The 17,175-nt window shown below is 46.8% G+C and overlaps 1 protein-coding gene across 1 annotated transcript in view; it reads right to left on the reverse strand.

The window, feature by feature from the left end:
• Positions 1–3,211: 3,211 nt before the first annotated feature.
• LOC139678438 (gamma-aminobutyric acid receptor subunit gamma-4) overlaps positions 3,212–17,175 on the reverse strand; it is a 38,558-nt gene continuing 24,594 nt past the window's right edge. The window contains exons 5-9 of the mRNA XM_071569271.1: positions 17,060–17,142; positions 15,301–15,438; positions 13,764–13,916; positions 10,502–10,704; positions 3,212–9,374 (exon numbers count right to left, since the gene is read on the reverse strand). Coding sequence (XP_071425372.1) covers positions 9,081–9,374; positions 10,502–10,704; positions 13,764–13,916; positions 15,301–15,438; positions 17,060–17,142 — 871 coding nt within the window. The 3' untranslated portion in view covers positions 3,212–9,080. The remainder of the gene's footprint in view (positions 9,375–10,501; positions 10,705–13,763; positions 13,917–15,300; positions 15,439–17,059; positions 17,143–17,175) is intronic.

Here is a 17,175-nt window from a genome sequence, read left to right on the forward strand (position 1 = left end):
TTAAAATGTAATTCAGATCTGCCTGAACCCAGTCCATCTGTCAATAGGATTTTTTCCTTTATGATGGGCACACCTGAGAGCAGGGCAGCCCTGAACTGCATGTTCTTGAAAAACAGATTGCATTGTGAAGGACTGAATTGCTGCCATGGATATTTCTTTGACCAGACCTAATGTATTTCTCCAGCAAGAGTGATGTACACAAGGAAACTAGTCCTCCAGTCCCAGATGGGAAGCTTTGCCTTCAGCTCAGCTCTGATTCAGGTAGTGTTTTACCCTGAGGAGATGAAAACACCAAGAGAAGCAGAATAATGTGAGGGAGACATCTGTTTCACCATATATTTGGAAAGGAGAGGTGTCAGGGTGCCTTAGGAAGTCTATAAGGGCCAGTAACACTTGAGAGATGCAAATCAGCCCAATGGCAACCTGGCAATGACTTAACCTTTCCCTACAGCCTCCTTTACCCATACGTGTGATAAAAAGCTACTGCAAAGATGGGTTTCATTGTTATGGACTTAGCACCTTCCTTGGGCCTTTCATGCAGCAGACTGATGAAGGGCAGGAAGCTTATGACAATAGAATAAGTCATATCCTAGAAGCTGTGGAAGTCCCTACCTTGTTTTTCCATGGAGTCTATGTATAGCCTTGAAGGAGCATGCTGATGCCCATGGCTGCCATCTCCTGTCCACAGTGGTTGCTTCCTCTTGGAGATATAGGGACATGTTATGGCATATGTGTCATCCAAAAACCTCAACCAGGGGCACTCAGCACAGTCCCTGTAGATTTTTTTACTATGTGCACCTTGCATGAATAAGATGGGTCTGTGGCTTCTTCCCTGCTCCTGTATAGCTGGATGGTGCATCTTGCACCTGCCAACCACTTGAGTCCAGCAAAAGGGTAGTCTGGCCACAGGAGAGGTGCTGCAGTGCCATTCAGCAGCTGGCATAGGAACCTTCTCTCACAGATGACCAAGTGGCTCTGCCATCTGATTTGAGTTTTCTACTTTGACTTGTGGTATCCAGTGCCTTGTTTCAGAACGTAGTCAAGAGGCCTGAGCTCTCTGAGATAAATGGCTCATCTTAGGGCACTGTGGCTTGATGTTCCTGAAGCTGCTAATCCTAATTAACAGCTTTTTTTTAGTCCCTTTTACACCAGTCTAACAGCCCAAGTGGGCTTTAAAGTGAATAGAAATGACCCCATGGAGAGCTCTCTCTGGAGGTGTTGCTATGCCGACCTGCTTACAGCAACTATTAAGGCTTTGGTCGATCTCTTCCATCCTCAGTAGTTGTTATTGTCATATGGACTCAGATGGTGCCAGAGGTGTAGTTGGAACAGATAGGGCCTGGACTCTATTATTTACTTTTCTGGAAGATGTGGGGAGAATGGAAAGAAACAAGGACAGAGGGGTAAAATCATGCTGGGCAGCAATATGAAGAATCAAGAACAGCAACTACAACAACAATAATACAGCCTGAAAGACCTGAGACTCCCCTGACAGAAAACTGAGTCAACATTCTTTTGCACAATCCTTTAAAAAAAAACCCATTTTTTTCCCCCAAACACACTTTTTTTATGAAGGTCTGCAGGCAATAGGGTGTTTCCTTTCCCCCAGTACCTGTGTTTTCTCACACAGTCTGATGGGAACACTGGGCATGAGTGTTTATGTCCCCCTCCCTTGCCCTGTAGGGCATAGCTTGAAACATTTTTGGCCACGCTCATTCTCCTTAAATTCAACCTCCCCAAGGCCTATAAATCTGGGGCATTAAGAGGAAGACAAATTACAATGAATGTATTTTAGGAATATAAAAAGTAACGACTTAATATAACTTTCTCTTCTCTCCCCCCGCCCCATCCTTCACCACCTCATGTTTTAACATTTTGGGAGCTGTCAAAGCTTGGAGGGATACATGGTGTGCCAGAGAGGTGGTGGGCTGGTGTGAACTGTGCCTGCTGGGCACTTTGCCCCAAGCCAGGGACCTCTATCCCAGGGCACTCCAGCACTGGCAGTCCTTGGAAACCAGCACTCTCCCTGTGCTTCAGAGACAAAAATCAATGCCACCATGGACACTCGAAAGTGGGGCGAGAAAGGGGGACAAAGTGGTTTCCATGGTGTTGGGGGGGCTGTCATGGCCCTGCTCTGTGGCTGCACAGAAGAAGCTGTCCTGGGCTGGGCACCGGTTGGTGACATGAAGCTTTGCATGTCAGGAAATTCAGAAAACAAGCTCCCCCCCAAAAAAAATTGAGGGGATGACATAAGGCGATGTGTGGCCTTTGGGAGGTGGCTCAGCTGTCCTCCTTGCTGTGGATCAGATTGGATGATGGTGGGGCCACGTCCCCTTGCAAGTTTGCTGAAGTGCATGTGGTTGATGGAGGAAAGCTGGAGGAGCCTTTGGAGGCAGCTGGCCATGCTCAAGCAGGCTCTTGTGCTAGGATGCCTCATGTTAGGATGATCTTGGGGTGTTTAGTGTGTGGGATGGAGCTTTTTTATTATCAACAATGCTCCCTGTCCTTCTTCCCTATGTAAATTGGATGTCTAGGGGAGATTTTTGGGTAGCTTCAAGGCTGAGGAGCGGTGGCAGAAGGATGTGGGGAGCGAGACAGTGTTTTGGGGGCATAGCGAGAGACCAATTAATTTCTTTAGTGAATCAGTCATGACTAATGAATGCTTCTCCAAAAGAATGAAGGTTAAAGTGTCTCAGACACTGTGTGGGCCCAGGGCAGGATTTTGGGTCAAGAGGCTGGATGGCTCTTGAGGGAGAATCTTTTCAGAGACGGGGTTGTCCTTTTGATTATGATCACTCCAAAAGTCATTATAGTGGGGAATAGAAAGGCTGAAATAAAGTCCACCAAGTGTTATTGTCAAACCACCTCTGCCCCAAAACACTTGGGGAAACATCAGTATTCTCTTTATAATGGCCCCAGAACGAGGGGACCAAGCAAGGGCTTCTCTTGCACTACAAATAATGATTTTAAATTGTTTAAAGAGGGTGCTTCTGAACAATGTTGATTTGAAGCAACTTCTGCCATCTTCAAAGAAACCAGAAAAAATATCCCTCACCCACCCCAAAATATCAGACTGACATTTTCCCCTACTTTCCAACAAGAGAGTTTTCTGTGGGTATATAAAAAAATTAACCAACTCCAGTAACTCCCTCAGGAGGGGGGCATGGGACCTTCTTACAAAGTGTGGACAGACAATGTTGTGTTGAAGATGGGCAGTCCATAATGTTGTTTATTATGTATAATAAGTAGCATCCAGAAATCTCAGTTAGGGATCAAGCCCTATTGTGCCAATCCCCATACAGACACAGTAACAGAGCCTCTGCCCTGAAGAGCATACAGTCTAAAAATGGTCCCTTATGTGATACAATTTGGAGGGAAAGAATAGGAATTGGAGGCAGAGAAATGAAATATCAACCTTTTCCCTGATTTCCTTTCATCTTTCAAACAAAAGCCATAAAACATAAATGGTGAGATCATCATTTCCAGTCCCCATCATTAGCCAGATGCTAGGATGATAGTGTGGTAGAATCAGATTCATATAAGCTGGAAAAGACCTTTTTGAGTCCAAACATAAACCTAAAACTGTGAAGTCCAACAATAAACCATGTCCCCAAATGCCACATCTCCATGTCCTTTAAATACCTCCAGGGATGGTGATTGCCCTGGGCAGCCTGTTCCAATGCCCGACCACCCCTCCAGTGAAAAAAAATTTTCCCTAATATCCAAACTAAACCCTCCCTTCATGCAACTGGAGGCAATTTCCTCTTGTACTGTTTCTTGTTCCTTAGAAGAAGAGGCCAATCCCCTCACCACAACCTCCTTTTTCAGGGAATTGTTGAGAGTGAGAAGGTCTCACTGAGCCTCCTTTTCTCCAGATTAAATACCCCCCACTTCCTCAGCTGCTCCTCATCAGATTTGTGCCCCAGACCCTTCTCCAGCTCTATTTCCTTCTCTGGACACTCTCCAGCACCTCAATGTCTTTCTTGTCAGGAGGGACCCAAAACTGAACACAGGATTTGAGGTGTGGCCTCACCAGTGCTGAATACAAGGGGACAGTCACTGCCCTGGTCCTGTTGCCACACTATTGCTGACACAAGCCAGGTGCCATTGGCCTCTTGCCCACCTGGGCACACTCTGGCTCAGAGTCCTGTCAAACAGAACCCCCAGGTCCTTTCCTGCTGGGCACTTTCCAGCCGCTCTGCCCCAGCCTAGAGCTGCAGGGGATTGTTGGGACACAAGGGCAGGACCCAACACTTGGCATGGTTGAACCTCATACAATTGGCCTCAGCCCATGGATCCAGCCTGTCCAGATCCTCTGCAGAGCCTTCCTGTCCTCCAGCAGATCAACACTCCCACTCAAACTGGTGTCACCTGCAAACTGGCTGAAGGTGCACTCAATCCCCTCATATTAAACAGCCTGGGTGGTGCAGGAAGGAGATATTTGGCACCAAGTCACACTGCTGCTAACACCATTAACATCAAGAATATGGTCCCTAGGTGCTATTCTTCCATCTGCAGCAATGGCAGAACCTCACAAGACCTCCTGAACAATGTTTTCTAGTGGGGAGGCTTTACTCCCAGCTGTCCTCATCCTCAACTCTTCCTCCAGGTCTTCATGGTGAATTACAGTTGTGTTCATTTCAGCTGTAAGTAACTCTTTGAGGAAGGGCTTCTTCAGTCTCCTCAAGAGCTGCATTAACCAATCCATTCTCTGCAGTCACTAGTGATTCCACAGCAGCTGCAGAGCTTTCTGACACAAATGACAATCCTTTACTTGGTACCTCTGCATCCTTGGATGTGTTTGTCTTCATATTGAGAGAGGGAGGTTCCTTCCCTTTGGAAATAGTGTTCTTTTTCTGCTATAGTTCAGATTTGTGTTTCTTGAAGCCTGGGCACCTTATCTGCTGATGAGTTTCTAATTCACAGTACTGCAACATCTGCTGACACTGGTTTTAAAGGACTGAAGACAATCAGCTTATCCAACAGCTTTTGTACTAGAGGGCTGGACTTGTGGCACTGCTGGAAAGAGAGATTTTTCCAATCCATAGGACAAAAGTTATACACTTGCATGAAGTTTTCAAGGTATTTGAAGCAGTGCTTATGTCCAAAGGAGGTGTCCAGAGGGTGTCCTAAATGCAGATATGGCAGATAAGTTCAACTTCCACTTCATCCTGGAATTTGTAGGGATGATTGCCCAACAAGAGGTGGAACTGATCACATTCACAGCAAAACCCACTAACTTGGAATGCAAGTTCTTCACCTACAGGATCACAGAATGATTTGGGTTGAAAGGGACTTTAAAGACCATCTCGTTCCAACCCCCTGCCATGGACAAGGACACTTTCTAGTAGACCAGGTTGCTCAGAGCTCCACCAGCCTGGCCTTGAACTTCCAGGGATCAGCCATCATAGCCAGCATCAAGCACTTTCAGGCCACCAACAAGGAAACTTGCCAGGTAGTTGCTGTCTGACAGAGGTTCTATGTAGGTACCAGGAGTGGGAATGTGACTTGCTGATCCCTGGGAAATGGAGAAAGGAGGTGAGGGAAGCCCAGCCTGTGAGGGTGATAATATGCAGCTCCTTCACCAAGTTTCCAGAAGCTGAAGAAAGCTGAAACCTCCATGAGAGGAGGAGGCAACACAGCCATACAGGTGTTCAGAGCCACCCAGGTGTCTTGCAGCACCCCTGGTGCCTGTCCCTCCTGCCCAGGGTGGCACAACTCAGCCCTGTGTTTTCGGGCTGCATCCCCTGGAGTGAACTAATCAAACACTGGTGAAAAATCAAGAGCTGTCCTTGGCTGAAAGACACTGTGGGTACCATAACCCACTTTAGCATGAGGGCAGAAAGTGCAGCATGCAGGGAAAAGCAGGTGGTTTATGCCAGTCTAGGAGGGGCCCCTGTAGTCAACTCCCACTGCCATGCTGAGCAGGGCAACACATGGCTACTGTATGTCTCTGTGTGCTGAATCCCCTCCTTACAGGGAAAGGTTTTTTCAGGAAACTGGAGCTTTGCACAGTAATTCCAAAAAATGGCAGATTTTTCTTTTTGGCTTTTCTTAGCTTTCCTTTTTTTGAGATATTATAGAAACTTAAAAACATGATTGAATTTGTTCATGCCTTTATTTATTGTGCTATTTATGATGGGCACAGATTTCCCTAAGCCAAAAAGCCCCCTCCCTCCTCCTTCCCCAGCCTTAGTAATCAGCTCCCTTGTGCTCCAGCCCACGCTAGGCTATTTTCCTCTGTCAAATCCTCCATCATTGGTTAAATTACCTAGGTGTGTGTTGGCTTTATCTTTTTTTTTTTTTGTGAAATCTTATAATCTTTCAAGTCTACTTTGTCCGAGTTCCTGTCATTCTCTTGGGTTTCTTGAACACCCTGTTTCTCTCCTGACTGATTTTTTAAAAGGTCTGATTTCAACAAGTTGCTGCTCTTAGGGGTGAAGTCTGTGCTTCAGTGCCCATGATAATCATCTATGTCCATCACTGCTCCCCAGAGCTTTGAAGTCACAGCAAATTGCAGATGTTTGGACTCCGCTGCACTTGGCTGTTAAATTTTTCCTTACACCCTCTCTTCCTCAAATGCTCCCCTTTCCCATGTTGCTGCCTGTGCTCACTGCAGCCTAACTGCCAGCACACCTTTCAAGCCACTATCCTGTTAATGAGCATATTTGGCCTGGGCCATGGTTTGCCACGGGGTGTCCCCTCCCACGCACACACCAACAGCCGCCTTCCGAAATGTGAAGACACGCTTCACTCAGAGTCTGTCGTGTGAGCCAGTTTTAATCTAGGATGCTCTTTCCTTATGGCTCGCCACAGACATCACAGGACCCTCTTTAATCCAGCTCCCTGTTGGTGTAGGGCTGAGTCATAGGAGGCTTTTCTGCTGCTACATCTAATAATGCTTTGCTATCAGGAGCAGAACATCAACCCGCTTGGCTGTGCGTCGGCTCTGTCACCCAGCAGCTCCCCTTGTCTGGAAGTTGTTTTGATTCTTTTCTTAGACTTCTCCCTCTCTGTGTCTTTCTCTCCAAAACATTAATTTCCTCTAATTAGAGCCTCCTTAACAATTCTTTTTCCCCCCCTCTCCTCAGTTAATTTTCTCTAATTAGAACCTCCTTAATAATTCTTCTGCTAAATCAATTTCCTCAGTTGGAACCGCCCGCCATAATTTCTTTCCATCCTTTCAAAAGCTGTTGGAATAGCTAAGCAAATTATGCTTCTGGGTAACCTTTATCTCTTACTTGGTATTTTAAAAGAACTGTAACAGGTTAGACAGGCACAATTTCCCCTTTCAGAGCTCTGCTGGTCTGACCCCATTAGGTTATACTTAGCTGAGTGTTGTACTATTGTATTCTTAATAAGATGCTCTAGCTGTTCCTCTGGAACCAAGGTAAGGCTGCATTTATGAATGAATTAAACATGACACTTCATTATTCAGATCAGATTTAACAGTGTCAAAAATCCGCCTTTAAACCAGATCAAATTGCTCTCCAAGAATATGTAAAACCTCCTGTCCTGTGAGCCAGCCTTTCCTAACTTTTTCTCTGCAGCCATGCTGGCTTTCTTCTCCTGACAAGTCTTTCAAGTACTAGTTTTTTCTAAAACATACTGTTTATAAAAAAAAAAGGATCTTGTTTCTAATTTACACAATGAGTAACTATTAATGGCCCATTGTTTTGCACAATCAGGGTGTGGGCCACATCAGCAGTTGGTATAAATGGGGAGGCAGCCAGTTTACACATTATAGACCTTGGCCCTGAGTTTCCTCTTCTGTGATTCTACATTATGGAGTTTCTTCCCAGTTGAAATTGTATTATGGAGTTCTCTATCCCTTTAAGACGGACCATAAGGAACAATCTCAGTATGTCTGACCTTGAAATCTATCAAGGGCAACTCCCTCCATTTCCTGATTTTGGGAGGAAAAGGGCCAAGTATTTATGGCAACTGGGAGGAGTCATACAGGTCTAGTGAAGACTGTCATTTTATGTAATTATTAAAAAAAAAAAAAAGAATTAAAGGAACACATCTGAGCTGGAGGAATGCTCTCTTCTCCCCAGTGGTGTGCTCAGCAGACCTGATGGTTTCAACAAGTGTTGCCATGCAGGAGAGCACTGCCCTTCTGTGCTGCATGGCATAGTAGGGCCCAGGTCTCACGAGACAGGCCAAAGAAAACCTCACATCAGGCTCAGGAGACTTCTGGCCTTTGTAGCACACAGCCTTTTGCCTTCTTTTGTGATGCCCAGTTACAGAGCCCGCTCCAAATCCCGATCACAAAGCAAAGAATGTCACCTTGGGCCCTGAAGAATCTGCTCCAGGAAGGCAGATGGGCCTTCAAACTTGGGAAGTGCTTTTTGGCACCATCTAATGAGAATCAGCAACGCCTCAGTGGGTGGATGTCTTGGGTGCCACTTGGTACACAAGTGGAGTGATCCATGAGGAATGTTTCATAGATATTCTGAGGGGAGCTGGTGGAGGCTTGTAGCTATTCCATCCTTGTTAGTGTCACTATCAGATACCTGGCCAGGCTCAAAACATTTTAGCCAAGCCCAGCTACTGTGGAAAACTGTACTGCTGCCCTTTTTCACACTAGTTCCTTCTGACCTTTCCAAACTTCTAGCACTCCACATAGTTCTGGTGGAAGTGGTGCAGAAGTTGTAAGATCTTTATTTCCTCTGAAGTCTTAATAACTGTGCTGAAAAATCCACTTGCCATCATTTCCCTTGGAGTTTTTGAGTAGTACTGGATGAAAAAGTGAAATGCATTAAGGTTTTAGTTTTTGACAAAATCCCTAATGGTTGAGATGGGAGTAGGATGTTTTTGGGCAACCTTACAAGGAGTACAGTGCTGGTGATGTTGGAGATGAGGCTGTTAGGCAAGGGTAGATTCTCTAAAAATCTACATTAGAAGGCTAAAAAAAAGCTGTTTGGTTCTTCTCAGAAGAGATGAGAGAGCAGGAAGAGGGAATCACCAGGTTGGATTGTTCTGACTGACAGCTGATGAGAAGAGATGCTGTTCTCTATGCTCCTTTGGAAGCCCATCTTGCTGGTCTCCAGTCCATTCCAGCTGAGAACAAAGAAGGGCTAGAGATAGAGATAGGCAATCCAGTAGACAATGTTGAAGAGCAGGAAGGCAGTGGGGAAGAAGACGCGCGAGTAGGAGTCCAGGCGGGAGATGTGAATGCGGACCCTCCCCTCCCGCCACATCCCTGTCTGACAGTCCTCAATGCAGCAGAAGAACCTCTCACATTCCTTTCCTTCCAAGCACGGGGAGCCAGGGTCATCATCGTCATCCTCCTCTATCTCTGGGGGCCAATGCATGATGTGGTTGATGTTGATAGTGGTAAAGGTGGGCATCACCTGTGCACCGGCAGGTGGCTGTAATGGGAGAGGTAGGCAGATTAAAGGGAAGGAAAAGGCAAGAAAATATGTTCTAGACACCAAAACTCACCCAACTGGCAATAGATGAGTTCATACCACAGGTGCAGTTCAATGGAGAGGGGTGACTGATCATCCCCGTCTCTGCACTTGGTTGTAAACCAGCACATTGGCATAGGAATTGGCAGCTCCCAGAATAACTGTGAGTGTCTTGCCTGGCACCCTAGAACCCAGTCAGCAAAGATCTAATTGCTTTGATTCCCAATCTCTGCCACTAATAGTCAGTGCAGAAACAGGACCTGTTTGATTTCAGCCTCTTCCCTCATTCCCCTGAGCTCAGCTATTTCTGAAGCTATTTCAAATGTGTCTCCTGGTTGCTGCCAGGTACTGGAGAAAAGTGGAGGAAAGGCTGTGTGTGACTCATAAACCTTTTGGCCCAGGAGGAGTCATATCATCAGCCTCATGGAAGAGCTCTATCTGCCCTGAGATATGAGGGATATGCTGGGAAATGAGCCTGGTACAGAAGAGAGCTGTCTTTTTTGGTTTCAGTTCTCTCTCACTTCAGTGGCCTGATTCAGCTGATGTGTCAGAAGTAGCTGCATGAGCTTGGGTAGATCTCATGATGGATGACAAGAATGATGACCACCCTGGGTTCACTCTCTCCACATTCAGCAGGTCTTCTGATAGAGAGACCACAAAAGAAAGCAGGTTCCTGCATCTCTGTGACGTAAGATACCTCTGTAATCCCCAGAGGTCAAACTGACACAGGTGGAATAATCTGTCTTAAAGTGGACATTTATATTTGGTCATATGAGAGTAAACTAAACTAAATCAAACTATACTAAACTACTGACCGTACTGATTAGTTCTCTAGCAATTTTGAAGAGAGTACAGGGTGCCTGGTTCTGACAGGGGCTACTTTGTTTTAAAGGAATTTCAGCTACTTTTTCTGATGGTGTCTCATCTTTCAGATGCTCAGACCCAGCACACAAAGTGGTGAGAAGACTTTATGAATACAGTAGAGGTCAGGCACTAAACCAGCAGCTTCCAATGCAAGGTCAGGAGGGATATTTCTGAATACTTTGGGGTTCTAACAGCATCTACCTCTGCTGGCCCCTTTGACTTACCAGCCTGGCTTTCCTGTTGTTGTGCTCCAGTGGTTTCTTGTTTCCCACCAGGTAGTTGAGGGTAGCATACTCCATGAGAGCTGCAAACACGAAGATGAAGCACACAGAGACAAAGAGGTCCATGGCTGTGATATAGGAAACACGGGGGAGGTGCTTGCGGGAGATGGTGCTCAGGGTGGTCATTGTGAGCACAGTTGTGATACCTAAGAGAGAAAAGAGTGGCTTAAGTAATGATGAGCAGCACTTCTGTCTCTCAAATACATCCAGCCCCCCAAACACCCCCATATCCTCTCTACTCTGGAACAGAAATTTCTCTGGTTGTCTGGTCCCATTTTGGCTCTGCTCAGCCAGAGTCTGGTCTTGAGACGTCCTCTGATAATGTTGTATGAATAAGACGTTCAAAGCCTGGGTGTCACACAGACCATCAGTGTGGACTGGTAAAGGAGTGCGGAACTCAGATTCTACTTAACTGGGTTGATCAGGCAAGATTTGCCCTTGGTGAAGCCATCCTGGCTGTGTGGAATCACCTCCTGTCCTCCACGTGCCTTAGCACAGCTTCTAGAAGGATCTGTTCCATGATCCTCCCAGGCATAGAGGGGAGTCTGACAGGTCTGTAGTTCCCAGGGTTCTCCCTTCTACCCTTTGAAAAAATAGGTGCAATGTTTCCCTTTTTCCAGTCACTGCCATGACTTTTTAAGCATCATGGAAGCTACATCAGCCAATTTGCTCAAAATTCTGGGATGCATTTTGTCAGGTCTCATAGACTTCTGCATGTTCAGGCTCCTCAGGTGGTATCAAACTTGATCTTCTCTTGCCGTCAGAGGGACTTTGCTGCCCCAGCCCGTCTTGCAGTCTATCCACGTGAGAGATGGGGAAGAGAGGCTGCCAGTCAAGACTGAGGCAGAAAAGTACCTCAGCTGCTTTCTCATCTGTGGTTATAAATTTTCCAGTCATGTTCACTGAGGTGGTCACTTTCTCTGACCTTTTTCTGGCTGACATACCTGTAGAAGCCCTTGTTAGTATCCTTTGCATCCCTTGCCAAGTTCAGCTCCATCCCTGGTCTTCCTGACCTCATCCCTATACAACTGAGCAGTGTCCCTATAGTCCTTCCAGGTTACCTGTCCCACTTCCTGCACTGCCTGTGCATTTCCTTTAGTTTGACTACAAGGTTTTGACTCATCTGTGCCAGTCTCTTGTTTTCCTTTCCTGATTTCTTACACCTGGAGAGCTCACCATGGAAAGTGTCCTTAAAGATCCACCAGTGCTGTTCTTCTCTCTTGTCTCTGAGGGCAGTTCCACAAGGGGTCATACTGACTAACTCCTTGAAAAGCTGGAGGTGTGCTTTCCTTTTTTGCTCACTTGCTTTGACGGCCATCAGGTCCACTATCGCATTCCCTCTGCTCAGGCTGCCTATTCCCTGGCTTAAGAAGTTATGCCCAGTGCACTCCAGGAGTCTACAGTATGCCTTGATACTTTCCCAATGGATGCTGGTGTGGTCGAGGTCCCTCTTCCAGGAAAAGAGCCTGCAAGCATGATGCCTCCTGTAGCTGGAGCAGAAGGCTTTGTCAATAGGCTCTCCTTGATTAGGCAGCCTGAAGTAGACACCAATCACAAGGTTCACTTTGTTTCCTACGTCTCTCATTCTTACCCATAACCTTTCAATCTGCTCATGGCTGTTCTTCAGAGACAGCTCTTCACAATCTATACATTTCTTGATGTAGAAGGCAAGTGGGTAGGAGGTGATAAGGAATTTCTTTTGACTTGAATGGGGCTTGGAATTGTTTTTACAGCAGCAATAATGCTCACAGACCTGTGATAAAGTGTCAGGAGCAAACAAAGGACTGTCTGCAAGAGTTGGTATTGTGATCTCATCCACTGCTTTTTAGGATGTGGCGAAGAAACAAGAACTCCACATGTTTATCTTTCTTTAGCACTCATCTAAATACACCTGCCACCCTTTCCTGGGGTCACTCTGATGGTTCTGGGTGCAAGCATGGCACAACATTTTCAGATTTTCCTGCTGTATTTGCATTAGCAGATGTGATGTGACTTTCCATATATTTGAAATGCCAGTGGAACTGGTCCAGTTCACATCTCCCTAATGGAGGCTGGCGGGCTTGAAATGTGCTGGGGATCATTTGTATTAAGTACAACAGGGGCTGTGGAGAGAATACATTTTTCTTCATGTGCTGAAGCCCCTTCCCACAGAGAGGGGCCCCTTTCCTGGGGAACCTTGCCTTGTTTTTTGAGACAGCCACCATGTCTGTGTCACCTGTGCAGAACATTTTCTCTCTTGCTGTTCATTTTTTATGAGCCATGGACTGTGGCATACCCTCACCTCTGTTAGAAATGGCACCCTCCTTCTCCTCTCTCCATGGGCACCACAGAATTTAATTTTGCTAGGGAGGTGGGGCAACATGGTCAACATGGATGGGCTCTAAATAGCTGGTGGCCCCTCCTCTCCTCTCCAACTCCCCAGAGAACATGCAGGCAGGGCTGGGAATGCTACCTCCAATTAAAGGGAAAGTCAGCAGTGCAGATAGGGAGGACAGCACTGGGAATCAGAGCTTGCTGCAAAATGCAGATACAGCCAAAGTGTACTAAAGGTTTGCAAAGACCCCTCCAGCACCTATCAGAACAGCATTCAATCAACAGAAGCTTTTTTCTTCCTCAAAGAGCCACTGCAGTTTGCTGAGAAAAGCTAAACAATGGGCAGAGCTGTCACCATGTCCTCTGTCCTGGGTCCTGTGGGGTGACTGACAGAAAAAGGTTGTACCTACAGGGCTTCCACCTCCTGCCAGAGCTTGAGGCTTTGTGGATACAGCTGAGCAACTTTGCCCATTAACCCTACAACCTCCCTGTCACTGGTCCTACACTGAGGCCTTGAAAATTCATGAGGAAATGTGGAACACACGCACGTGACAGAAGCTCTTTGGGCAGCACTGCGATGGCACAGCTCCCTCCCTCCCTCTCCCTCTCAGTGCACAAGAATATCCTCATTGTCCACTTGGAAAAGGCTGTGTTCAGGTCTCATATCAAAACATAAGAGTGATGGGCTATCCTAAAATAATACAGGAGTCCAAGCCAGCACAGCTGGAGATTTGGTTGAGCTTGAGAACAGCGTTACCAACGGGAAGCTGAAGGAAATTAAAAAATGCCAGAAAATGGCAAAGTGCTTTAGGAAATTTTGGACTCCAACACTCCAGTCTGCTAGCCTGGCAGAGTTTGACAAGCATCAGATGTGCATCATCCTGTCTCTTACCCAGAGATGTCCTGGCTGGCGTAGAGTCTCTCTTAATCCAGAAGGAAACCCAGGAAAGAACAACAGTCAGGATGCAGGGAATGTAGGTCTGAATGGCAAAATAACCCATACGTCTACTTAGGTCAAAAGAAACTGTCATCACCATGTACTCCCCTAGAAAAAGCAACAGAGACACTGGAATCAGACCATGTGGCTTCCTAAAACACAAAAATCATCAAGCCTTTTTAATTCAGAGTGTTTCTGATGAGGTTTTCTTCGTGATTTAAGTACCTGGCTGGCAGTTTTGTAGCTCCCCAGATGGTTAGCTTTGTGTGGCTGGCTGAGTAGGCTTGGTGACTCGCTGGTTTTGTGGCTAGTGGACTCTGTGGCTACCTGGCTGGCTCTGTAGCTGTCTGACAATGTCTATGTGACTAATTTAAGAGCTGACTTTGTGGCTGACCAACTAGCTATTTGCCTGGATGTCTATATGGCCAAGAGGCATTTTTTCCTGCCTGGCTATGCCTCTAAAGACACTGAAAAGCACAGAGTTTGGAAAAGTTTCAGGGAAGAATCTACAGAGAGCATTCATCTTCAGCTGATTGCTGCAAGGGTTTCTTTTCTATAGAAGCTATTTGGCTATAGCAGGCTACATGGCCTGGCTTGCTAACGAACTACCTGAGCTCTGACAAAGGAGGTTTCCTTCAAACACTTCCGTTGAGACTCTGGTTCTGCCTCTGGAAAAGGCATGTGGTGCTGTACAACCTAATTGCTCATTTGGCAACTTACAGCAGAGGTTCTCTGTCTCTTTTCAGAAGCTCCCAGTCAGTATTGAAAGAAAGCCACCTGACAGCTCTAGGGTTAAGATGGAGCTTGCAAGCAATTACCAAAAAAAGAGAATTACAAACATCAGAGGGCTGCTTCTGCATTTGAGACACTTTCTGTTCTTGTCCCCATTTGTGCTGCCTTCCAAATCCAGTTAGAGGCTGGCTGCCACTGTGGACAGCAGCACCTTCCTGCAGAGTGGGAGAAGCACTACCTTTTGCTGTTCCAGAAGGCTTAAAAGTACAAGCTCATGCCACCTTCAGGAATACATTACTTAGTTTCTTCACACCTGCAGCCTTATTCCAGTCTCTTAAAGCACAGTTCAAGTGTTCATCAGCCTGACACAAGTTTACAGAAGGAAAGATTGAGACCTACAAGTTCTGACTTCCCTATCTCTGTCCCAATCCTAAGCATCACCCAGAAATCACATAATATACACATATACTGCAGCAAGAGGGGATCTGAGCTCCACCTCCTCTCCCTCATGACCCTTCAGCTAGGGATAGCTTCATCCACATCAGCATTGTCACCCCAGATTTCAGATGTCAATGGCTCTGGCCTGCCCCCACTTCATCTTCCCCTCACCCTTCATCTCCCTAACTGCTGCTGCCTCTAGCCAAAGTCCCTTGCTGTGACCTTCCTTCCCCACCACTGTGGATCTGCCTGACAACTCTTTTGCCTCCCATCAGGTCTCCAGCACACTGGTGTTTTCTTGGGCTGTCTCGCTTTGCCTCACCTGCCCCTGTCCTGAGAACTTCTGAGGTGTTCCTCAGCCCCGTGAAGTCAAACTGGTAGAGCCTCCAGGTGCGCTGGTCAGAGACCTCGATGGAGTAGCGCCTCCAGCGGTAGACAATCTCCTCCCGAGGGTATCCATCTGGGAAAAGGGGCACAGGCATCAGTGGAAGAGTATGGCCTATGCCTCCACCTCAGTCACCACCCTGATCACACCAGCCCTGGCATCTCACCCAAGCTGTTTTGCAAATATGAAGCTTTTAGGCAGGTATTTCTGATGCCTTTTGTTTAGATTTCCTTAGGCATTCCCACATACAATGGGAGTAGGGATTGCATTTCCCCCCATGGGTTGCTTCCCATCCTGGAGATGGGAAAAGCAATGCCAGGAGCAGAGTCTTTCTAAGGACTGCACTGTGGGAATGACATATAAGTTAACATAAGGGGAATCTCTTGGTTTGAGGAAGAACTTCCAGGGTGGCAGAGCACTGGAATAGGCTGCCCAAGGCAGTTGTGGAGTCTCCCCTGCAATGATTCTGGAGTCAAAACTCTGGATTCCAAACCCACCTGGACACAATCCTATGTAACCTGCTCTAAGTGAGCCTGCCTTGTTAGGGGGGTTGTACTAGGTGATCTCCAGAGATGCCTTCCAACCCCAACTCTTCTGTGATCCTGTGACTCTACCGGCCTGAAATCTTTAAGGGTTTTGGCTCCCTGGGACAGCATGGTGCCTCATGACTGCCTTCCATCCCAGGCATGAGTACACCAGGGACACAAAGCTGCCAGTGTGGGAGGTCGCACGGTCCTGGCTGCTCTGTGTGCTCCCAGTACCTCTTGCTCTGGGAGCTGATCTATGGAAAAGAAGAGATGCATTCTCCATGGAGAAGACCTGGTTCTGCAGACTGCAGCACAGCTTCTCCTGTCTCTGACTTTCTTGACAAAGAGACAAGCCTGCTGTGAAGGAGGGACCTACAGGAGAGTTCCTCAGAGGAGAATGGAGTGAGAGCTTGGCAGCGTGTTTCTAATTATCAGTGTGTATGGCATGTACTGTTAATTAGCAAAGAATGAAGGATGGTGGGAGATGAGGTGATAGTATCTCCTCAGCATGCTGCCTCCCTCTGAAGCAACTCAGAGCTCTGTGAGCTGCATGTCTTCAGTGGCAGGGGAAGCAGGAGAGGCGAACCCGAGCTCAGATGATTAAGTCAGATTTCCCACCCACGCAGTGGACAGGGATCTTTTGGTGCAGAACGGCTCCCTGTAAAATTATCAGTGGAGATGTGCTAATATCAGCAGCTTTTCCTGCTGCAGAGTCTGGACAAGTGGTGACTGAGAGGGGAGATCTGAGTAACCCTCCCTGCCAATGGCCTTGGGTTCAGGAAGTTTCCAGACCTCACTCTGGGCCAAGGTCTGTAAAGCCAGGCTGACTCCTGAGAGACTGGGAGAAGGGGGAATATACACAGCAGGGCGGCTGCCATTTGTCTACCAGAATATATCCATATTCTGTCTAGAATGACCAAAAGGCCAGGGAAACAATCTCCTCCAACCACCCATCCAAATTAAGGAGAAACTCAGAGGTGCTGTGAATCTGCCCCTGATGACCTCTGCTAGCCCAGGAGCGGGAGGGTGCTTCAGGGCTCAGGAAGAGAGTTATAGAGATTAGGTGAAAAAATGTAGATAAAAGGAGGATAGTCTTCTCAGGAGAGTATCACTCCACTGGAGTTTCTCTACTTGCCTTCTAGAATTATTTTAAAAATATGTATACTCACAACTGGAAAAAACCAAAGGGCAGGAGTGAGTGTCCATTGGGAAATTCTGCAGCTGGAGCAGACATTCAGCCTCGATTGTCAGCCTGAGCCAGGAAGAGAGAGAGAGAAGATCTTGT

Source organism: Pithys albifrons, chromosome 14 (genome assembly GCF_047495875.1).
Source record: "Pithys albifrons albifrons isolate INPA30051 chromosome 14, PitAlb_v1, whole genome shotgun sequence".
NCBI classification, from domain to species: Eukaryota; Metazoa; Chordata; class Aves; order Passeriformes; family Thamnophilidae; genus Pithys; species Pithys albifrons.